The sequence below is a fragment of the Bombyx mori genome, chromosome 12, assembly GCF_030269925.1.
Source record: "Bombyx mori chromosome 12, ASM3026992v2".
In the NCBI taxonomy this organism is placed as follows: domain Eukaryota; kingdom Metazoa; phylum Arthropoda; class Insecta; order Lepidoptera; family Bombycidae; genus Bombyx; species Bombyx mori.
In genome coordinates, this window is record NC_085118.1 from 7,456,902 (window position 1) to 7,483,152 (window position 26,251).

General features: G+C 34.5%; 1 protein-coding gene across 7 annotated transcripts in view; it reads right to left on the bottom strand.

The window, feature by feature from the left end:
* The window catches only part of LOC101745682 (dachshund homolog 2), a 175,685-nt gene that overhangs the window by 101,101 nt on the left and 48,333 nt on the right, over positions 1-26,251 (bottom strand). For 4 of the 7 annotated variants that reach the window (XM_021350079.3, XM_021350077.3, XM_062671421.1 and 1 more), the window contains one exon: positions 2,818-2,957. In XM_021350079.3, the coding sequence (XP_021205754.1) occupies positions 2,818-2,957 (140 nt within the window). The remainder of the gene's footprint in view (positions 1-2,817; positions 2,958-26,251) is intronic. The other 3 variants (XM_038014487.2, XM_021350080.3, XM_062671422.1) reach the window with 1 other exon arrangement.

The window sequence follows — 26,251 nt, forward strand, 5'->3', positions numbered from 1 at the left end:
GAAAATACAAATTCAATGCAATAACCCGCCGATTGCTTCGTGCTAGAAATGAACAGAGCAGTTCTATCGGTTCTAGTAAATTGTCCGAATTGACGCCATGTTCTATCACCAGTCATCAAGAGAAGAATATAGTAAGGAGGACAAGAAGACAGGTAACAAGGTTAGATGATGATAATGCTATATTTAGTGGTGCTATCAACGACTCAAAACCGATAGCTAGCGTATTGTTTTTTAAGCGCATTAATGAAAATGTTCAATGCAAGGAACTCCCATAGACACAGGCCACTGAGTTTCTCGTCAGATCTTCTCAGTGGGTCGCGTTTCCGATCCGGTGGTAGATTCTGCGAAGCACTGTTCTTGCTAGGGCCAGTGTTAGCAACACTCCGGTTTGAGCCCCGTCGAAGCTGACATAACCTCTCAGCTATCAGCATAGGTAGGGAAAGAAAAGCAAGGAATGTTTTTTTGTTTTTTAAAAAACTAAACCGCAACCTATAGTTGAACAAAATGTTAATTTTTTATAGTAGAAAATTAAAGTGATGTGATGTAGTCGTTTTACTAAATTGGTTTTTCCCACAAATGCACTTATCCACTTTTACCTAACAGTTCTACCTACAACAGAAGGACGATGAAAATACAGTGGTACTTGAAGGTGGTCGTAGCGTAGTGATGAAGGGAGATAGACAATTATCGGACGAAGCATGTTGCGGATAATAACATGTACTTTTAGGTTAGGAATATTGTGTTCTTTTTTTATAATAAATAAATTAATTATGAAAAATTATCGTGTAAGGTTCTCCTGTTAAACACATCTATATTTATGTCTGTCTTTTGTCTATATTCATAAACAAAATGCACGTTTGTTCTTTACGCGTTGTCAAACCATTAATCTGATTGTATTCATATTTATTACAGTTATTTTCAACATTTAAAGAAGCTCATAAGAGTTTCAACAAATGTATGTATGTATTGTATGGATTTAATGATAGTCTGGGAAGGATAATCGTTTATAATATCGTTTATAAATAAAGGATAATAGTTTCAAAAATAAATTTAATCACATACAAGCATAGTACCACTCTCAATTGCATATATCTATAATGTAGAATTAAATAAATTAATTAAAGTAAAACTGTATTTAAAGCATCTCCATCTCCCATCTTCATTAACTGATTTTTGCAGTAGAACGATTAAAATAAAAAATAATATCCATGTTCAATAAAATACACTGTTAAAACTCATCTTAATCTTCAAATCTCATTTGAAATCCCTACGAGAATCATCAATCTTCAACTAATTGTAAAATAATTAAAACCAACTAGCTGAGATGGATGCGTCACAAACGGGTCGTGAAATGACAGCGGCTATGAATTCATGATTCTTATTATAATTCCTTTCAAAGAAAAAATATTAAAGGAAAACAAAAATTCTTTGAAAACAGTCTCAATTGAGAACAACGTTCCACAATAAATTGCATTGCAAATTCGGTAAAAAAAATTTCGTAAAAACCACACTTAAAGTCAAACGCGGTAGTGTGATAACCAAGTGTTGCTTATGCAAGATCACGAATGTAATTGCTCCCTTGTCTGGTATGACACTTCAAGCACAAGAGAGACGAAGAATCCAAAAAAGTAGAGGGAGAACGAGATGGATGAGACCTAAATCAACAAAGCCGTAAGCGACAAAAATGATTGATTGCTAGCCGTCTTGCGCTGAGCTCTATTTAATCACTTTATTCCCTTTTCTCCGTTTGTGTTGGGATAATTTTGTATTTGTGTAATTTGTATACGGAATGAGGAGGTATACCTCCCGAGAAGACGGGGCTTCATATCCGGCGCCTATCCGGAGCTTACACAAACCCGATTTTGATGTTATCACATGTCATGGTGCCGTTTGTTTTGATTTATATTACAAAGCCAGATTACGTTGCGATTAATTATTCAGCATCAAATTTGTACGTTCATTATGGGCTGCATAAATGAGTGCGGAAGTTTTTAATGTGATATTTAAGGCGGACCCGGTTGATTTTTTTAAATATTTATTCGCCCAAGTAACACTCTTTTGAGTCACTTTAATATGATACACGGCATAATTGATTACACTCTTTTGTTCTTCTTTGTCTGATACTAGACGCACGCGAGGCGTGTATCAAGTCTTTATCGGAGCTCTTAGACGCTCACATTGCGGCATTGATGCCGTCACCCATCATGACACATAGAGATGTAGTACCTATTCTTTAAAAAAATTAATATTCCATACTTCTAATTTCAAAAATAGATTCGCACCCCAAAATTAATTGTTTCTATAAATATAAATAGGTAAATACATATGTAACATACTCTATATTATTCTCTGTTTGACAACCGAGTTTTTTTTGCAAGGCAACGTATTTTGGTATTGTTTTTTCATTTCAAAATTTAACGCAAGAAAATTGAAAAACTAGTAACACATAAAATGAATCTAATTATTTATCTGCCAGTCTTCAATTATGTTCAGAATTCGAATTCGAATTCGATAGTAGAGCGTACTATAAAATAAAATAAAAGTTAATAGAAACTAAGCAATGATAACTAGATTTCGATCTCGGCTTTAATAACAGCTATAAAAATTTGAATATCCTACTTTATTTTCCGTTGAAATGAGGTCTAAACAGGCCAAAACCTTAATTGATGCCTCGATAGTTGAAATTTTTACTCCCAAAAAAATACTTCCCAGCCGCGAAGCATTTCTGTTAATATGCATATTTCAATTACAATCACTAAAATATATCTTGGTGTGTGTGTAAAACAATATTCCTATACATAATTTCTAATAGCTCACCGCTCATGTGTCCGTTTTCGTAAGGTGAATAGTCGCCGTTTTCGAGACGGTGTTTCTTGAAGGGATGCCCAGGGAACTGTGTCGCTGCCAGAGAGAGTCCCACTCCGGTCGCGCGCTTCGGTGGTCGACCCGGTCTGGAGCTGCGGACATAGTAGCACGTTACTGCGGTTTATGACATTGCACTTACACTAACAGTGGACGTTTGAATTAGCTTTATTAGTGATGTGGTGATACTATCATTCGGACTGTTTCTTCGGGACAGTAGTTTGAAAGATACAACAGTTGTTATAACGAAATATAAATAAACGTTCCGCACTCAACAACCATGGGTTGGGTCACCGTCCTACGTATTACTAGCACAAAGCAGTCTGCGTCTTAATTAAGGGTAGTATAGTGGTTAAATAATTTAAATTTCGACCTCATATCTCAAGGCGGCGTATCATCACGGTAATCACTTAAAACAATGCTAGGCATCGATCGACTCGGTCGTCTCGAAAAAAAAAACGCCCCGGTCTTATGGGTGCCGGAAATTATTGTTATTATTATTAAATTATTTCAAATAATTGACAATATTTATTTTGTTTTTATCTTTACTTATCGATACTTATTGCTTAACCGTTTCGTTACTGAAGTATTTAATAACCTTGATAGCTACATATATGTACATCATTGCATTCGATTAAAGGTCAGAGTCACTATCTCCGTGCAAGATGTTTTTGTATTCGAAGGTATGGAATTCGTGGATATAGTCGCTCTTGCCTCGTACATTTATTATTAAGAAAAACCTAAGCCTGGATCCGTGAAATAACGAACGCTATTTTTTTATATCTAGAAATATCTACTCAAACCACATTCATAATTTGACATGCAAATTCTTTTTTACCGTCGTAAAAATTGTAATACAGAAACAAATATTCTGAGCTTAACGGGCTGATGCATATGAAGTATTTTTGAAACTAATTTAATAAAAATATTCCTAATCTTGCATGGTTATCCGCCCACATCGAATTCTCAAGCTTGTTTCCATATCTCTATTCCTCTATTAAACTAGATGTCTCGAAATAAATTTAATAATGTTTTATCAGCAAAAAATAATTAAAGGAAACGTACAAAGTCCTTGCTTTACGACACTTATCAAATAAATCACTAACGTTCTAGCGTGAGGGTTGGCACAGATTTATTTTTATTTATTTCACTCCCCCAAGATTTAATACCGTAAGACGTCGTCCACAGTTTCCACAATTTCACGCTTATTGTTTTCCCATCCGTGATTTATGTTCATGTAATAGACAACAGTATTTCTCGGACGCAATAAACTTTGTCACCTAAATCTTTGCCCTTAAGCCCTTGCCCGCGTTCAGAATGTAACTTCACCCTTGCCCTTGGTGTAACTTTAATTATGAAACCACTTACTTAGCGGCGAAACAGGTTCATACGATATTCGACTAAGGAAAGACCGGTACAAGACCGGAAAGAAGCTGCGATAGTTCATGTTGCAGTGCCTACGGATTTTCAAAACGTACAAGAAGTAACTTTAACGAATTAACTCGAGTATCACTATGTATCGATGTTGTTATTAATCAGGCAAATAAACTAGAAAACTTCTAGGAATTATACCATTTGAGTTTCCCGAAACACGGCATTAGTGTAGCAGCCTCAATTACATTCGGTATCAACTAATCCATAATACATTGCGACTAGGTACGTGTAAGTTTGGCAATTATCGGGAGGGGGGCGATGCTGTTATCATAGTATCGGCTTACGCAGAAACTGAGTCTCGCCTATTTATTTTTATGTCAGCAACCGTCATTATGAGACACTCCATTAGCTTGGATTGCGGTGAGACTCGTTTTCGGTTACGTTTTGGGGGTGCGATTGTGTGGCGTGACGATTTTTTTTTCGTGTTTGACTCGTAATACCAAAGTAATACCAAAGGGTATTTAGTATTGCAGATGGGAGCTGATTTTTGGTAGTAGAAATGAAATGAAAGCTTATGGCTTTCTTTTTGAAATTCAAACTTTTAGTACATTTTGTAATCATTTTATTTTGATTAAGAAGATTTTTTTTCTATAATAATTTACATACTTTGTATGTTAGGTTGGAAGATAGTCTTTAACCACTAACACCACTTAACATCAGGTGGGCTGTGAGCTCGTCCATCCATCTAAGCAATAAAAAATAAAAAAAAATTTATAGTTCTAGGTATCTTAATAACATTATCGTACTGGTTACTGAGTTAGAAGATTCTCGTGGCAGTACCTATTTTCCTACGGCTAGAATAGCATCACTCTCTTCTCCTCTCTTTTGTAAAAGGCTATTGTATATCACTATTAGTGGAAGGCGAATTGCCACTCAGCTTGGGCGGGTACCACCGTTTTGCCTATTTCTACCGCGAAATAATCACGCGTATATTTCCTATTTTAAGTATTAAAGTGAATAAATTCCATTCAGAATTAGCTAAGGGGCAGTTTAAAAAATAAATTAAAAATCTTACATTATTTTTTTTGGGAAGTAAACATTAACGCACCTTTCAGAGTCGCGCGGACGAACAAAACAAAAAAAAACATTAGCGACGAAATCGAATATTGAAAGTGTAGAGAGATAGATAAGGAGCACGTGGCGCGCCCTCGGCCACTTACATCATACGCGTAATCTGAATACCGCAAAGCTCACTCCGATAAACAGCCATTAAAATGCGTTCGATTTATTACCATACGATTTTCGAGTGATTTACTACACTTACGATTCAGACTATCGCCCAAACAAGGGACATTTAATATTATTAATAATAGAAAATGATAAATTACCATTGAATGTTAAAACGATAACCTAAAAATGAATTGCTGTTCGTTCGTCTCGCTAAAACTCGAGAACGGCTGGACCGATTTGGCTAATTTTGGTCTTGAATTATTTGTGGAAGTCCAGAGAAGGTTTAAAAGGTAGATAAGTGAATAAAAATGCTCGGAATTAAATAAAAATAACAATTTTGTTTTTCCTTTAATATGTCCCCCGTCGGACGGATCCATTTTGTTTGTTTTAAGTTTATTTTATACAAAAGTTTAGGTCTTTTGTTTATCGATTGAGGCACTACAAAGTCTGCCGGGTCAGCTAGTAATTTAATAAAAATAAAATCATTTTTTATTAATATGTATTACCTGTAATTGACTATATATTAACGCGCCCGTAACTACGTAATAGTTCGAAGCTGACATACAAATTCGTATATGCACGTAACGCCCTATTTACCATATATACCGGTGGTAGGACCTCTTGTAAGTCCACATGGGTAGGTACCACCACCCTGCCTATTTCTGCCGTGAAGCAGTAATGCGTTTCGATTTGAAGGGTTGGGCAGCCATTGTAACTTTTCTGGGACCTTAGAACTCATATCTCAAGGTGTTTGGCGGCATTTACGTTGTAGATGTCTATGGGCACCAATAACCACTTAACATCAGGTAGGCTGTGAGCTCGTCCAACCATCTAAGCAATAAATAAAAATTTCAGCATTAAATGTACTACAAACAATAATTGTCTCTGTATTATGATAAGTTAAAACTTTCTACCCAATTTTCCTGTCTGCCTACCCATTCTGCACACAGACCAACCCTAGTGAAACTAAAACCGCGTATAGTTTTGCTTTCTGTATATTTGCCTGGCAATATTCATCACTCACAGCTCGTGTCACTGATCAAATAGCACCCACAAAGGAGTCCCCAGATATAACCGACAGATATACAGTTGATAGATAGTTTTACAAATATGATGGAAATCCGGATCGATTGTATGCGCTGTACGTACTGTGAGATAAAATTTTCAATAGATATGTAATATATTATAAAAGAGTGATTTTTTTTTTGGTTATTTTGTATTCTATCTCTTCGGTTGTTTTTAGCATTTGACACGAAAAGATTTTAGGTACAAAACTATCAATGAATGATAAGTGGCACACGAACATATTCAACATATTAGCATACTGTATTTACTCAATATTACTTTTCGAAAACGTAAAGTAGATTTAATAAATAAATATAAACTTAATTTATATTCCCAAATTCTACACCTAATTTTAAAAGTGTTAAATCACGTATACATATTTCCATTAAATTCACATCGATTTTACTCATTAGTATGCTAGAGTTACAAATTACGTAACCATTAAAATAACAAGCTTGATGACTGTACAAAAAAAGGCCGTACATTTTTCTACTTCATAAAAATCATCTCGGACGCCACGTGAACTATTAAGTATACAAACAGCTACCGACAGTCTATGAATAGACAGTCGAGTCTTTGTTATTATATTTATATACCTATTCTAAACTCTTAGTGGACGTGTTCACACTCACTTATAATTACTTACACTAAATCATAGTTTTCACATGGTGTAAACATCCTCTCTGTTCAGTTTTAACAATTGTAAAGACCAAAAGTAACACGCTGACAGCTTATTGTAAGCTTAATCATAAATGTATATTTATCGTTTGAAACTATTTATTGTTTTACGTACTACGCATTCTGGTTTTAAATTTTAAAATAGTGTGATCCATATTTTATTTTCGAGAATCGAAACGCATCGTTGATCTCCTTAATACCAACTGTTTAGAGTTTTTAAATTTTCTTTAATATTTATTTAAATAAATTTTAAAAAAATGAAAAGAATAGGACTTATTATTTGGAAAAAATGCGTGTCTGCCCCTGGATTATTATCATGATTGTTTGTTTGACATTCAAAATGAATCGAAAACGTGCAGTAGGTACGCGCAGTGACGAAGCTATGAGCGAAGGTAGCCATTTTTTTTCATTGCTAGGATGGATGGACGAGCTCACAGCACACCTGGTGCTAAGCGGTTACTGGAGCCCATAGACATCTACAACGTAAATGCACCACCCATCTTGAGATATAAGTTCTAAGGTCTCAGTAAAGTTACAACGGCTGCCCCACCCTTCAAACCGAAACGCATTACTGCTTCACGGCAGAAATGGGCGAGGTGGTGGTACCTACCCGTGCGGACTCACAAGAGGTCCTACCACTAGTAGTTACGCAAATTATAATTTTGCGGCTTTGATTTACATTACACGATGTTATTTTTTCACCGTGGAAGTCAATCGCGAACATTTGTCAAGTACGTATTTCATTAGAAAAATTGGTACCCGCCTGCGGGATTCGAGCACCGTTGCATCGCTAGATACGAATGCAACGGACGTCTTATCATTTAGGCCACGACTTCAGAATCACCAGACCACTACTATCTACTATTACTACTATTGCTACTACTACTACTGTACACTATCCACTATCAGTTGGGAGGTATACCCGCTTTTTGTTCTTCGTGATAAAAATAAGCAAAACTCACTAAATTGCCAAATTTATTTTATTTCGTAATTTTGTTGGTTGTTTTTTTACGTAGACATATTTTGTTTCGATCAATTGTGTTTTTAAATGTATTGCAAGCTAAAATGACCCGAATTGTTAATGAGCAATATAATTCGGATTCTTCGTTGTCTAGTTTCGCTCTAAGCTGTACTATGAACGCATGAACTAAGGTTACCTACAAAAGTACTACAAGCTACTACAATATCGTAATTTGGTATCAACGCTTCCTCTAACGTTCCATACTCTCGGAAACTCCGCGTGTAGAACTAGAGACTAACAATGGAGCACTGTTTTAAAAAAATGGCCCGAGAATCGGTAGACAAGGTAAAAACAAATGCACGTAATCTTATCTACGGCAAACTGAAACTTGGTAGCAGTTTGTCTTGGGATCTGTGCAAACATGATAAATGATTTCGGTTAAAAAGCGTTGGTCTATTTTTTTTTTTTTTTTTGTAAACGAGTTCCGGTCCGTGTGAGATGGATTCTTTCCTCGGTATAGATATAGATCTATTCACCTTGAGAAGTACCTGAGAAAGAAGAGAGATCCGTGTTATTCTTTACATTCGTATTCTTCTAATTCGTTCTACGAAATTTTAACAATATACGTCTTTAATTACGTAATGTTTGGGGCAAGACTTTCATCGTTAAAAGTAATGTTTTAATAAAAGAGCAAAGCAAAAAATGTAATTGAAGCCAAAAATTAGAGGGCACTAAGACAGTAACAATAAAAAGTTAAAGCAAAGCCGCGTCTTACTGTGTCGTAAAAATAAAAATTAAATAAAGAATGCTTGGGGTGGAAAAGTTCGCCGAATAATTCAACTTTATATTTCTTATATTTCTTTCAGACAAGAACATTCAGCTAATGCTACGTATCCCTTGGGCGTGGACAATATTTATGGTCGCAAACAAGGTAGGTATATCGGATTTTACTGTGTTTTTTTTTATTACATATTAAAATAGTTTTTTTTATTATATATTAAAATAGTTTTATTACAAAATACGATAATTGACGTATTCCATAATTCAAAACAATAACGCCCAAACTTTAAGGTACGATTTTGTTTCATATATACCTAATAAAAACGTATGATACTTTATTAAAAATATTAGAATAATGTACGGACGACTAGTGGCATCGGTTTTATTCTAATTAACGCGCTTTTATTACTTTGACGTGTACTTGTTTCTACCTATCTGTGTCACGGAATCTATCAACGTAATTTTTGATAAACGTGAAAATATGTACACGTATCGATGACACCAATTTTTTTTACATTAGCCTAATATTGCCATTAATACTACTAATTTTATTAAGCGGGGGATTGGAAGAGCACTAAAAACACTGAGAGCATCCTCTAGACACATTTGATATAGTCTGTGGTAGAGAGACAGAAAGCCCGCCAAAACCAAAACATGTAAAATTACAGTCCCAATATTCCAATTGTAAATATTGTTTAATAATATCCTGACCGGTTTCATCAAAATAAAAAAATTGTCTTCCTCTTAATGCGTGTTTTTTTTATGTTTTTAAACTTTTTATTTCCTTACAAGTTTCTGGCATATATTTAAACGCCAATGCAGTTTGAAGGATAAGCTAACAGGTGACCTTTCTTTTCCGATGAAGAAAATATCGTCTTTTATTTCATAATTATGGTAGTGTAACATATACCAAGAAACGAATAAGTAAGATCATCTTGTTAGTCAAGCAGTATAACGGAGTTCTGGCTCGATTATCGCTCGAACTCACTAACTTTGAAAAATGGTATTCTATGTAATAATATTATGTTAAATTTAAATTATGCATATATTTCTTTTATATCGGGTGGTAGCTCCTACTATTAATAATTGTTTGATTGTCATTTATTGGTAGACGCCCACTCGTCTGATAGGCAGTGGTCAACATCTCTTGCGGACGTCAGTAACGTCAGGGAAACCGTCAAGCCGCTGCGTGAATATGTTGTACAGGAAGGTCTATCATTTGAATTTATTCATAACAAATTACGACCAATAAGAAAAGAGATGACTATTCGCTAAACAAAAATTCGACATTCAAATACTTTCGAAATTTGAAAGTTCTCTGTTGTCACATATCTATATATTAATACGTGAAGCAAAAACTTTGTAGCCCTTTTTACGATAATTGCGCGGACGTAGAAGTATGAAATTTCCTACACTTACAGAGAATATAGAGAAGGAGTGCAGAATACAATTTTCTTTTTTTAATATGCATTTATAATACATTAAATCAATAAAAGAAACATTACACACACTACCATGTATTTGACACACACACGCACATACCTATATATATACTCATTGTTTATTGTAAAACTTTTATTATTGCATACAGTCTGTGGTCAAATTGAGAATAGGTTAATATTGTTTATCTTTAATATTACTTATCTATAGTGTAATCTCGGTGAAATCTGTGATTATAGTTGCAAGTAATAGTTTTTGATAATAGAACGTTAATAATTTTCAAACTTATAATTTAAATTATTATAGTCGAATTTCGACTATTGCGGCACCACTAGTATTTGGAAAATCATCTTAGCATTGTGTAAATATATCTAGCCGTTTAATCTTTTATCTCATTCAAAAAACAAAATCAACAAACAAACGTCGACAAATGAAAACAATAATGAAAGTCAGAAGTCGTTGTCTACTGTGCTCGGCTGTACCGTGTCAAGTAATGTAGCAAGTCACCACAGCAGCCAGGTAGCTCGTACGTTTCAATTTCTTTTAAAGGCATTTTATTTACAAAACTAATTACGTTTGTCTGATAGAGTATTAAACAGCTCCCGGTGCTCTCTTGATGCCATGACAGTTAATAGAGACATTCCGAACCTATTACAGATCTTATTTCATTTGAGATTTGATCAATTCTTGATGAAGTTATTATTCCTGGTTTTATTCTTTTGTCTTTTTTTGTGTGTGTAAATATACTTTTGTTCTTTTAATAATTTTCGGTTTAAATTGTCTTATTAGCAATAGAATGAGATACATAAAATATGAACCAGGTCGAAAACATTTTTATTGTCTTTTTATATTTTTATTGCTGTTGGCACGAACATCATTGTCGGCACGCCACGTGGGCCGGATAATTGAAATGTCCAAACACTAAATTTATAGTTAGTACAGCATCACTATTTGTATTATTTTTTTACGACAATCGATCGTTATGCTACCAACTTTAATTAAAAGCAAGGATAATGTATACTCTTAATTTTTTCCTATTGCTTTTTTGGGTTAACGTAAAAATGTCACGGTAAATGTAAATCAAGGTCGAGTACCTACAGGGGAAATAATTAATCACAACATTGATTCAAATCGACAATTCTACAAAGTTAGAAATTTAATTTAACACACAATACCGAAACGGCGGTAACATTAAAATCTTAAATATTAATTGTAACAAGAGCGCCTCCGCCAGCCCTTTCTGCGAATGCTGGGGCAACATAATCAGCCCCCAAGGGACAACCTCCTGTAATTAGCGGCTGTTCATTTCTTAATTTCAATATTTAATTACAAAGGAAACTCGATGACTGCTCGAAAGAGAAAGAGACGTCATCTTCAGAAAGACTCTCGAATCCGTTTTTGTTTCTAATTCACTGAGAGCGCCGTTTGATACAGGCTTCTTTGTTTCTTTGTATCTTCTCAAAAGATATTTTAATTCTCCTATTTAGCGTCTCTTCGATGTAGTGATGATTCGTTCGTTTAATCGACAGGATTTTTTTTTAACTAACAAATTTGTTTGTACTTTCTGTTTTAAGGAAAACATCTTGTATTAGGCAAACAATTTCACTAAATAGAAACGAGGATCGTCTCAAAGTAACTTTATCGCATTCGTCGGAGACGTTTCCTTTGTCGTTCCCCATTGTGAAGCTAATAGCTCCCGACATATTATCATCATTTCATTTCTCATCCGCATCGCAGCTATGAAATTCTCTTTCAAGTTAAAAGGATTTTATTAATGTTTGATGAATTAAATCTAATACGTTTTCGTCTATGTTTTCGTATGATTCATCCATGAATTTATTTTGAACATTTTTGAATTGTTCTAGAAAATTTCGCGCTGATTCGGTATTTAAAATGAGTTCGTCAATTTTAGCTTTGACGCAATTTTTCATTTGACACTTTTTCAATTGATTCGGCAAGAGTCGAGGTGCGTGCGTTTGCCACGTTTTGTTCTCTCAATGGTTGACGGGCACTGGTTCGGACGTGGCTATTCACGCGGACTGATGTATCGGACAATTGTTTTGTTGTTGTAAATTCATGTACAATTTCGGTCGGGTGACCGCAGTTACGCTGCTCAACGCCCCTGCAGAACACCTCACCCACAATACTACAATAAAAAAATGGAAATTAATTTTCGAATTTTATGCCAACCGAAAGGTAAAGAAAAAAATTGTTAATTTACAAACTACGACTGGCGCCAGGAGACGGTGTTACAATTTAGATCAATTAAAATTTTGGGATCCATGAAGAATTCTTTGCTATTTCTTATGCTTTTTTTAGGCTTAATAGTTTTCTATTTATATTGCTACGCTTCATTGAGAGTAATCAAAAGATCTGCTACTGTTCGAACCGATTGTATTTCTTTTTCAACCAAAGATCTATATCGGTCTTATAAAAAACGACTACCTGATCGCGAAGCCACAGTTATTTTACAAATTAATTTTGTCTAAATTTGGCCGCCAATACTGTTAAGTCATATGCATGCCATCAGTCGCTTTTAACCATAGCAAGAAATGTATTTGTAAAAAGCGTGTATTACTTTTCATCGGCTGCCATTAGAGAGACACTTGAAAGATAGATGCAGTTGTATTTATAAAAAAAAAAACATTCTGTGACGTTCGAAAAGTCTAAAAATACATTATTTTCATAATCCACAAGCTTTTATATTAATATATCGACATTGTTTAATTACTTTTTTTATATTTCCTTTTACATTGAATTACGACAATTTTATGTTCATAAAAGTTATTCGAACAAAACATCAGGCGTGAAGTTTACGTCATAGATTATTGTGGCGTTTTTCAATTACGCTTCACGCTTACATACACCGCTCTAGTACGTTTATATTAATATATACATATAGAACACGTATACTTCTTTGTTTTCATGGAAAAATTAAAATAATCAAAACATACAGGCTAGAGATTTGAAACAGAATAGAGTCCCGGACGTGTGATCGTTCAGTGTCGAACGAAAATAAACGTTATGATTAGTTAAACAGGTTATTAGAAAAAGCATTGGCGTTGTCGACGTGGAGCTTAGATTTTTGATACGCTTTTAAACAGTGGCCAAGTTCGAACTGGATCATTATTCATGAATTTAGTTCATTCGTTTATCGTTGCAAAATTGCTATAGTGATTGCCAAATCGAGATAATGTTCGAGAAAAAAACAAACAAGATTTTTATGTATGTGACAGAATAAGTGCATTCCGGGGAATAATATAATACAGTAATTAAATGTAGGTATTTACACTACATTTATAATACTAATACTAGTAATAATAATAATACTAGTGCATAGAAAATAACATAGTCGATCAAATAATAGTTGTCAATGCAAAAAATATTCACTCAACATTTAAAGAAAAAACACCGCTGAAATGAATTCTTAGAAATAAAAGTGTTCAATTCTAAAACAACAGAATTTTAAACGTATACAGAAATGAATCATAAATCAAGTATGTAATAGTCAAACTCCGACGGTGGGTAAGTACGTCAGAAAAATCTTTGTTTGATCAGACTCAAACATCTGGATGTTGTACAGAAGTTCATAATAAAATATGATGAAAAAATATGTTAAGTCCTTTTGTATCGACCGCTTCGGACTGCTTCGTACAACGGACTAGTCATCTTGATACTTGAATAATGATTGAAAATGTATAACGAATAAGCTAAATAATTTTCCGATTTATTTTTTTTATGAACGAAACACGGCCTGTGCCCGTAGACATTACAACGTGAATTTCACTACTCATTTTAAGAAATCAGACTTGTTTAACGCTTTTCTTGTACCTATAACGGCTTAAAAAGCGAATGCATAACTATGTATTTCGAGGCAGAAATAGGTATAATCATGCTTCTACGTGCAGGCTTACAATATACCTTATCACACGAAGTTAGTCATTAAATGTGCGTTTTGTTTTTATTTTTGTTTTTTTTTATGATTAATGTATTACTGGTGGCTTGAAGGCCTTTCCAGTTTTATCAGGACAGATGGGCGAATAAAAGCTCAGCCAGGAGGAGCGGAATTTACTAACAGCTGCCCGAGCGCCTCCAAAGGAGACCTAACAACTCAAGAGCAGCTGCTTCACGAATGAATCTACTACCGGATCGGAATCGCGTGAGAAGATCCGGCGAGAAACTCAGCGGGTTGATGTTTAGAATAGGCTACACGTGCGGTTATCGGAGGTCCCTAATCCTGCTCCTATTGTTAGAGCTGAAGGTGTCTAATGCAAGGGTCATTTGATCTGATGGATCCGTAAGGACGTGTCTAGGGCGTCGATGGTGACTAGCTCTTGCGTGATCAGGATTCGGTAGTAGTCAGCGGTGATAACTATAAGGCGATCATAATAACGCATAGTCTTATCGAAGTACCTTTCCGACGCTGACTGTTTCCGGATGGTTTCGAGGCCTAGGTCGTCGTGTAAGTCAACGTTCCTCACGAACATATATTAAGTGTATAATCTATGCTCACGAACTAAGGAGCTCTGACTGCTAACCTGCAGAAGCGCGATTGTAGGGATTGGAGGGTGCCTATATGTGTGCGAGCCGCCTGAGCGAACACCACACTCGCGTAAGTCATGACGGATCTACTTAATTTTTACTATCATACATTATTTCAACACCGTGGAAGTCATTCGTGAACACGTCTTGAGTACGTATTTCCTTGTCAATACTAGGATAAATCTGTGAATATTGGCATACTCACATCGCGAGTTCGCTTGGACGTCTTTTCTTTTAGAACACGATGATTTCGATTTTTTAATATCATACATAAAAATCAATGCGTTTTAGACTAAGTCTACTGCTAAATTCCAGACTAGAATAATTGTATAGTTATAAGGTTCCAGGTACTAAATATTTATGAAATGAACTTTCTCAATTTGTTGACGTTTAACTTGAAATTAATAACGCAACGAAGTACACGAATAATATGAATACATATCGTAACCAAACAAAAGAAGAACATAGTTATTGGTAAAATATTTGCTAAGCTCTGTTTCTAATGAATTGTTCAGATAAGATTCCAATTATGTGAAAGTATTAGTGCACAAGATATTAATGCTATATACCATGGAGTAAATAATATAACTTGTATTCTAAACGTTTATACATGTACATGTTTCAGTCAAACAGCTCTAAATGTATGTGTAAGGTTTCTGTTTGATTTTGCTGTTGATCCAATTTGTAAGATATAACAAAAGAAATGTACCGTTTACAATATTAATCGAGACACCATTCACATTATTATTCTGTCTGCCTTGAATCAATTTATTCACATCAGTCGATTCCATTATTGTTTTGCTAACTAGATGTAGACAAATGCAATTAAACTGGACTCGCAACCTATAGCCGTACGCCATTATACCCAATTAACTAATAATGTGTATTGTCAGTGTATTTCAATGGATTATTCATATTTTTGTATTTTTCCGAATCAATTTTAAGCATTCGTTACTAAAGCAATCTTCTTCTTCTTTTTCTCCACCTTATCCCACTAGGTGGGGTCGGCACAGCTAATTTTTCTCTTCCATTCTCTTCTATCAGCCGTCATCTCAACACTCACTCCTCTCTCTCTCATATCGTCATTCACACACTCCATCCATGTCTTCTTCGGTCGACCTCTTCCCCCTCTACCTTGCACTACCATTTCCATACATCTCCTAGTCACACTCCTAGTCACTAAAGCAATCTTAAAAGAAAAAAAAAATGTTTTCCTTTTAAATTTGCGTATGCTTGCGGTTTTGTACCGGACTTATCTATAATTGATTATTATCAAACAAGCTATTCAATGAATAAGTGAAGCTTGTTAAAGCTACGTTACGCTGATTTCTACAATATGAACTATTGTACCGCACGTACAGATAATAAAAAAGAAAATTCGGAACATCGGGTCTTTAGCGGTTATTACGCTAGTCATAGATATTTTTTTAGTTCAAACCGTATGTTTTCCCCTACCTAATCGTTGGTCTAAGGGGCTATTCCAACTACTCGCAGAGTTGAGTAAGTCGTATCAACCAATGCGTACTACCCATACGCTCCATCAATACTTTAAATTTTACAACTATTATGAACATTTTTGATTAATTTTGTGGAGCTGATTTCATTACACAGTATTATTCCTTCAGCATGAAGTCAAATCAAATTAAACTTAATACTTATTATATACAAATATCAAGACTGCTCAGTCGGAAAAACTTGTAACCGAAACGTATCGCAATCCATAGTAACTCGGTGAGATTTGTTTTGATAATACATCATAAAACTATTAAATATTGGAACGCTGAGTGAGACTACCCGAACTACTGTTTTCACGTTAAATCCCAAGCGACAAACTTTAAGCGATCTTTAACTAGAGAGGCGTATATCGTATGAATACATTGTAATAGCTTATTATTATTCATATTAATGACAATAGTAGCTTATGGTACTCTTGATAACACGGAGAAATGTCACTAGTATTCAAGTTATTTTAATTTAAATTAAGTAGTGAGTTTGGTACGAAAATGAGGACATTAATAGGGACATGTACTGAGGAAGTAATGGTCTTAGCTCGAATAGGCAGGATCGCATATCCATTCATTTAACAAACAGCCGAACCACCTTATCAGAAGATCTTCTAGCGTTGAATTTTTTACTACGCATGGTTCTATGAAGATACGATACTGAAATATTTCATTTTAATTTAGCATACTACTAGAAATTCTATGTAATTTTTTATGTGTATTCAAAATATATACTTCATTGTTTATATATATTTACGAAGTTTTTCGACTAGCCTGAACAGAGAGCGACCGTTGCCAATATATAACCCACCCAGTTGGAATGTGGTAGTATCAATATTCTATTGCCATTGTTGCTAGGCTTATTTGTGGTTGCAAAAGCGCCTTCTTGTAGTATTACCAACTGAGGGCCAAACCGTCAAATGCTAGAAAGGGCTGAATTGGTACCGTGAATGTCAACTCCAAGTGGCTGATTGGCAAGAAACAAAGCCAGCAACAAAGCAACAAAAGTAAATAAGCTTATTTGAAAAACATGCCACACAGTTGCCTGTATGTGAGATATTATTGTCCAGCCGCTATTTTATAACTTATACCAAACTACTGCACTGATCATGGCGTAATCGGTTTGTTATTTCAGCGTTTAGAAGATGTTTAAACCTTATTTTGTTTTGTCAGAGGCATGTGGGAATCATTCTATTGTGTTCCACATCCGGGTTATGATTGGTTCTTTCGATTTTAATTTAAGACTTATTGATCCTTAGTGGGTAAGTAGACGTTAATGTTATTGAAGGGTTTCAGAACTTAATTATTCTTTAGCATTTGTGTTAATGAACACGGTTTTAAAGGTAAACATTCTAGGGTAGATCTTGGTTATTCTATTAACTCAATTTACCATATCTTGGGATTATTTAAAGTAATCGTTTTACTTGTACGTTTTGTAGCTGCGAGAACAATAATACATAGTTAATGATGCGGCAGTTATCGGTATCCGAAAGCACACATTTAACCCAAGCCGATTCGGCAAAATTTCCATTCGTGAAAATCGTGTTGCTATCACTGTCAGTAAAGTTTACTTTGTCACAGTAGATTTTTAATTGCTCAACTTTTTCTTTTCAAAATAGGACCATTCTAAATTCTATTCGGTTCAAATTGATGTTAATTTTTTGCTCTACCACTTTAAAAAAAAGTGTTTTTATTTTTTTATTGCCATGATTGTTGAACGACAGGGTCATGAACCCACCTTAAGACATGTGTTCTAAGTATCAGTTCTATCGTACATTGTACAATGATTGAAATAGACATGGTGGTAATACCAACCCGTGTGACCGCGCAAGACGCCTTACCACTAGTGATCTGGCTTTAAAATAGTTATTAATCACAATTTTTATTTCTTAGATACTTTATTTGCTACTATTAATTTTTGTTTAAATATATTTGAGGTATTTTTCGTTTTTTTTTGTATATTTAGCTTTGGATTAGATTTAATAAAGCTTAACTCTTAACACGATGACTACACAACATGCATCCTAACTTAATGTAATAATTGGAAATTTACAAATTAAAAAATATACAATTAATAAATTATCATTTTGTCTCACTCGCCAAAAAATAATTGAAAACGAGATATCGTAGATATTTAAAGTCAAAATCGGTGTCCTGAAAATTACTAATTTTTTTTATTTTTCAATACGCCAACACTATCTTATTATGAGGCGTGTAACATCCACCGACTTCCGTTCCCAGCTTCTGAACCTTATCTAACTCAAATATAACAAATTAAACTGGTGTTACACTAAACAAAAAATGTGTCTCACTCATGACATCAATGGCGCATTCAAACAAATAAACTGAAGTGCTCAAACTGTTTTATCTCCCGACTCGGTTTGGTTTAACATTAAATAGCATTTCGTTGGATAAGAACATCAAATACGTTTTTGTGCTAAACTTACTCTTTCTGTAGGCACTAGACTACTAAAGTTTGTAGTATTCACTCTCTATAGTGAGATGTTTGGGTGTCATTCCTACTGAGACGCATATTCCATAATGACTCGTATTTTTTCTTGTCCATACTGATGAAAAAGATACAAATACAATGAAAACAAAACTCTAGCCATAAACAAATGACTGAATTTGGAAATAGGATTCCATTTTTAATACGCTTTTAATAGCTATGTTAGCATGTATGTTAGTATCTATATTTGTAACGTAATCTTTGAACATGATTTTGACCCCTTCAAAATGTTATCAAGGACCGATGAATCAAAATTTTATACAGTTATTTACTTTCGGCAGTCAAAACAACAAATACATTTGAGCGCCTTCTTTTTTTCACTTAGCAAATTGGAAACTGTTGTAATTGCCTGAATTTACATTAATAAATAATTTACGATACATAATGCTAATTAAAGTAAAAAATTAAAAATAAATAATAATTAAAAAAAACACGCTTTTATAGAAAATCCAAATAAAAATATAGAAAATATTTTTTTTGTAAAAAAAGCGTGACGTACTTTTTAAGTTATTAAACAAAATGATAAGACTTCTACTCATGTCTATCGATAAAATATTTAAACTATTGACAGCGCTTACCTCTCGCTTTTTATGCAATAAATTTATTTTTGGGTAAAATTCATTTGAATTTAGAACTTATTGTCAACCATATATAAATATAATTTCAAATGGCCAGTATTGTAAAGGTAACTTTATAGGTTGAGATCTATTTATTATATTGATACTCAAACTTAGTAGTAAAGACAATTGGGAATGACATTTCAAAACAGAAAACTTTATATGAAAGTTTTGTATTCTGTTTATCAAAGACCATGGATGTGTGTGTGTGGACACGACCACCTTGAGCAACTATTAGCAACTATGAGCAACGAATACGTATAAATCGTATTAGTTTTCTGATTTATTCCTCTGTTTATCTCCCCCCTAATTCTTACTTTGAACATGATATAGGTACATTTTAGTTAATGTTAGTATCTCGACCCTTATTTCTGCCGCAAAGCGTCTTCCTGGCTTCATTACGTAATTCTGATGCAATTAATGCTTTGAACTCAAATAATATTGGCAACGATACCGGATACCGGACCTTGTGATACAAGTAACCAACAGTAGACGGAAAAAAAATCATCATTTTAAAATAATTCTTTTTTTTTCTTCATAAAATTTAGTTTCGTTCTTTTGTTCTGTTTATAATTGAATTAAATTAACGGAATTGTTCTTGCGTTTCGAATACAACACTAGTTTGGTTTCACTCGAATGACTATTATCGATATAAAAGTTTCGCACGGAGCTTTGTCGGAGTTTGGCGCCAACGATGCGGTATAAAAAATAAAAAAGCTTACTTGTAACCACAACAGCCGTAACAGCCACGTCTGATTGTTCGAATACAGAATTTCAGCTTAGCTTGTATTTTTAATTAACACGTTTCTATTAGCTTGACCTGTATTAGTCTTTGTAATCATCATCATCATCATCAGCCTTTATCTGCCCACTGCTGGACATAGGCCTTGTAATGGAATCTTCCAATTTTATTTCCATAAACATCCAACTGACTTGAACTTTTTGCGCGTAATAAGGATCGGAGATATGACAATTTTGATTGCTTTGGTCTAATATCCTGATCAGGATAACCGGAGCAAAAATGATTACTTTATTTTCATGTTCGATTTGCTACTTAAGCGTTTGATTTTTATATTAATTAATCATGTTAATTATATAAACAAAATCGAAATATTAATATATTTCTGGAAGCATTAGTAAATTTGATACTATCAAAAGTTCACGTATCCGGAAATCATTTGTAAAGTTCAAACATATTTAACAAGTTAATTACAATTTTCTGTGGGTTCATTGAAATTTCGAAATGTGGCTGCTTTTAATAGGCAGGGCTGTCACTTTGGAGAAACAAGTTAATAGATGTAATCAATTTGCTCGGAACTGTGCCACAAGAAAAAAAAAAGCATTAGCCGGACGGTCACGCGAGCAGAGCTGTCAAATTTGAAGCTCTCACTTCGCAGAGTTCAAATATACTTATTAATTCTTCTTTTTTTTTGTTTCGGAGGAACATGTGCCAATACGTGAAGTTTTTATTAAATATTACGGCCAGCCTTTTTTTTTTAAATAAAAAATTTAATATCATACGTTAATATATTTTTTAAACATTTGGTAAGCTTTTCGATGTGTATATTTAAAAATTAACAAACCACATTATTTTATAGGGGTGTCCCTGTAACTTGGAACATAATACTTATCCTACTGTAAATAAATTCATAACAATGCAAAAAGTGATACTATAAGTGGCGATAATAAAATGCGTACACAACATTTCGTGTGTGCACTGATGATCGCTGAAGAGAACCAAATTGGAATATCAATTCCAGTCAAAATTACCAAAAAAGAAACATTATAATCATTTCCGAATCAACATAGAAAAAGCTTGCATTTAAAACTAATGACATCGAGATTTAAACATTACTTCGTGTTTTATGTATGGAATTAGGTGAGTGGGACTAAGAATAATAGTTGATTATCTAAAATGTGGGTTCTCTGGTCTACGGTCTTCCTTTATCGAATTACATAATGATTACCAATGTTATACCACATTTTAATGTTATACCGTTATTTAGACTTACTCTGAAATTAAAACTTACTATTAAATTTATAACTGAAATCAATATCTAATTAAAATCGAATATTAAGAATACAAATGATCAGAAATGAACAGCAATCAAAACACATTCCGAGCACGCTGTTGTCATTTGCGCAACAACAAATCAAGAGGCACCCCTTTAATTAAACTGACTGCACTAAGTCAACTATAGGCAGAACTAGCAGCCACTGCGTCGAATAAAGGCACGTATAATTTACTTATATGATTGTCCTAGTGTTTATCGGTGGGGTGAACTAGCAAAATTTCAATTGGACTTCGAGCATTGTGCACCTAGAATAGCGTTTTCAAACAAACATTTCACTTCTAAAACAATAACTGTTATATTTCATCAAAAACATAAACATTTTATTTGTAACAACGCCACAAAAATTCACTACAAGAATCCGAATGAATTACTAAATTATTATATTTGTAATTATTCATTACACTAAAATAATTACACTAAGTTAAAGAATATCATTTATTTATAAAAGTTCATTTTCCTTCATAGCAAATATCATTGCGTCCTTCTATATTTTATTATCCTATAATAATCCGCTGCATCACCGAGGTACGACCAACCCGCAGATAGCGTATCGAATGAAATAATAATCAAACCAAAGCGACGTCCATTCAATTATCCCTGAAAATTGAAGCTCATTAAAATAATAAAACAGCCAACGGCAAAATCAAATTGAATGACAACATGAGCTTGGCATTCTGCTAATTCAAACAGACAATAGTGCTTAATGTTGATAGAAAAGGCGTACATTACAGGTGATGATATCATCGTTGATCATCTGTTGATAACAAAGAAGGTGTACTAAAATTACTAGTGACGTTTATTGCCCAAGAAATATTCATTTGAATTTGGAGGTGAATCATTTCAATTAGTTTAAATGGACAATGAGCTCTTGAGTAACCTAATATGTATAAAGCCGTAATTGGAAACCATACACGCCAAACGCAAATGCCAGAAAAAATCCAGTCTTAGTTGCATTAGAATAAAGGCTAGCTTACATACCGGAACACATAATTACTGCGATGCAGGAAAAGACTAGGAAAGGAATACCGAACCGTGTGGAATTTTAACACGTCTTATCCTTGACCTATTTAGAAATGTAGCTGCTAATATTTTAATTCGAAGATGTAATTCAATAGGTTGTTTTGTTGATTTGTAGATTATTTGCAACATCAATCAGCACAGGAGAGCTCAATAAAGACCAGTCCACACGGACGCCAGAAGCCCCTGTTTGCACAATAATAGCGTCGGTGTGTCAGCTCCTCAATGCAGCCCCAAATGCAATTGTGTACATTCGTGCGAGGATTGAGTTACAGCGAATGTACATTTGCATGTAGCTGTACCCTGTGCAGGATAGAATTGGTTGGATTGGATTTGAAAGTAATTTCGAAAAGATGTATCAACTTAGTGTACTTATGACAAAACAACAAAATTACAATTTTCGTAAAATGCTTCTTCTTCGAATCGTGATAATCAAAACGTTTACCAAATATGTGATGCTGAGTTCAAATGAAGGAAAAGTAGGTTTGTTGGGTTATGCTTCATTCAAGCGGCAACATAGCTACGGCTCGTCCTATATTTTTTTTTGCAAAAAAACAGTGCTTGCGCTAAAATGAATGAGTGACATAAGCTAAAATAAAACGTTTTTATTATTATTTTAGACCATTACTTTTAAATCTGTTCAAGCGATGGAGCACAGTTTTGAGTAGTAAAATATCGCTTGTCAAATAGCCGAGCAGACTTTTTCAGATCTGCCGGCCGTGCAAATAGTTAACTACGGTTAATTAATCATTAAATTGTCAACGCCATATGCCACATCCAATAAACTTACCGTGCATTGGTTTAATTTGCAATGATTTATCAATACGATTGCCACCGCCGTATACATAACTAAAATACGTGCATAAATGACAATTGCGATCAGACGGCCAGTCTGTCCGACCGGTCCCCTATTTAGCGACCACTTGGCGTCATTCGGCGGTCATCCCGCAAATTGCACTTTCCCAACAATATTGTCAATAAAACTCGTATGATTCGCAGTTAAACAAGCGAGCGACATTATTAATTTATGTGCTGTAATATGGCGAAAACGTTCCGTTATCCCATGTAAATTATTAATAGTGCCGGGGTAAAAATTAAGCTTAAACCGGATGGGTAGTTTCGGCTGTAACGTCCGTTTTATGTTTCTGTCTGTGGATTAAAACAACATGTTATGTGCTGTGACAATTACCGATATTGTTATGGCGCGGCGGAGGTTTTTTGTGAGCAGCGAAATACAAAAAAAATATTTCGAGAGAAAAAAAATCAGATTCTTTTTTGTGACCCAATTTGAAATAGACAGTAACATCAAACAGATAATAGCTCCCTCGCGATTCACCTCCGTGTTGTCTTAAGAGAAAGCGATTACACAAATCTGAAGAAGCTATTAATCCGGCTCGCTGCCCTCGAATGGCATCACGGTTTGTTTAATAAAATCGTGAATTTACATATCAAAACCTACAAAGGGGCATAATTGGACCCGATGACTTAGAAAACTTAGTGGGTGTGCGGGGAGTGCCACCCTATACAACAAACAAAGGAATTATACCCGCCTCAAGAAACTTTTAGCAATGGAAAGCTCCTTAACAAACAGACGCGTGTGTATCTAATGAAATTCCTATGGTTGCATAACATACCCGTGTGAGCGCTGAGCGTTATTAGCGGAATTATTTCTCGGGGTAAAATCTTTGAAGGCGGTCGCTCTTTCGGAAAAGTTGTTAAGAAAATGGGTTGAGATCTTTTCGGGATTTCATTAGTTTGTAACTATGCGGTGTGCTACGCGAGGCATCTAATTTATTGGGTAGGCGTAGCCGAGGGAACGAATGGGCAGCGAGCATTTGAAAATGGAACGGAACTGCCGAATCACGCTGCTTTGAACTGAAGCCGCCACGATACGATTCGTTAAGAGACAAATGTTTGGATTCAATTCCAACATTTTTTTTCGATTGTAATTAGTGACGGTATATTTACTGCGCATTGGGTCTGCGACCAAACGGTAGCAACATTTTTTTTACGTAATTACATCTCGTTGTTAATTTTGATAGCGTTTAGTTTGACCGATTAACTCGGGTGCGAAATTCGTTACGAGATTTAACGAGACTATTAAAAGAAACCATTCATTATCAATGTAGTACAGCGTAGCGAACGATTTATTCGAGTGATTTGCGGCGCGAAGATTATTTGGTATTCCCACACAGTACGTTAAGTGCTATTGTATGGTGTGAATGAAGTGCAAGCTGAGGACATACGGGCATCTTATACTGCTCTTGCTGCATCGAGGATATTGACACTTGCCGGCTTGTCATCAGCCTTTGTTCCGTCACGTGTTAAGTTACATATGAACAGAATCGTACACGTGTTCAGTTTGTCACAGCACATAATGAAGTATCGGTACATTAGGTATACGAAAAATAAAGTGAGCTATCAAAGAATAACTTAGATTTAAACCTTCATCTATAGAGCAAGATGCATTTAAAAAAGGGTCGCATCCCATTTTATGTCTAAATGAAATACCTATGGCATGATTGAAATTATTTTACGTAAAAATTTGGTTTTGTCTGCAAATTGTAATTGAGAATTGTACAAATTATGCGGAGACTCGAGTAGTATCTAGTCTCACGGTGGAAAGCTAATCGTGTCTCGCGTCGTTCGCGCGTTATAATTAGTACAAATCGTCTGCTCCACGCCGACTAGCACAGACCAAATAAAATGTAGACAGCGAAAGAGTTTTAATAAAAAATTTAAGTTTCCCCTATTTTGTTTGTTGAAGTATATTCAACATTTCTTCTATCCTTTTAGTGTTATTTGAAATAAAAAAAACATTAAAACATTTTTAGTTTTAGTTTTTTTTTACTTGTTAATTTAATTGATTAGGTACCTATTACTTATTATATTTATGTGTTACTAAAAATTCCTTCATTAAAATATCCAATGATGTTTCATTTCTGATATCGTAGTCATTTCTGTGCACGAAAGCGTACTGGAGTCCTCCATGGAATCTGGTAATCTCGCGAGTTAATAGATTCGATAATTCATCGCGACGCGCGTCTGAATCGATACGACTACGATTGATGGCGCTTGTCTTGCCGACATCGGTGAAACTCATCAAGCGCTCAATCCACACCATTTCACGCGCTGTCTAAAATAAAAATAATTATCTTTAAGCGCATTCAATATTGTAGGAAACTCGTTTTTTTTTTGTTATACAATGTTTCGAAAATCTAACATCCACGTTATTTTTAAATATCGCGAAATCAATTGTCTTTTGTGACGTGAAGAATCATCTGCTTAAAAGACATGTTAGCATTTATTCTAATGCAGTTAATACTTCAACGATTATTTCAAAGATCTGGTAGGCCATGAATACGATATATTCGTGTGTCCCTGAAATTGCTTCAAATCAGATAGACCATGATTTTGTCTATTCTTCAAAATTAGTAAAAAGTAACACGAAAACAAAACTATTTTAATCTTAATCGGACCGCTTTTTATTACTATTATGAAAGAGTAACATTTTTTACTCGGCTTTCCCATCGCGATGGGTTCCACTAGTGATTTGATCGGTGTCACAGTATGATTAGTCTCGGCTTTGAATCGATACA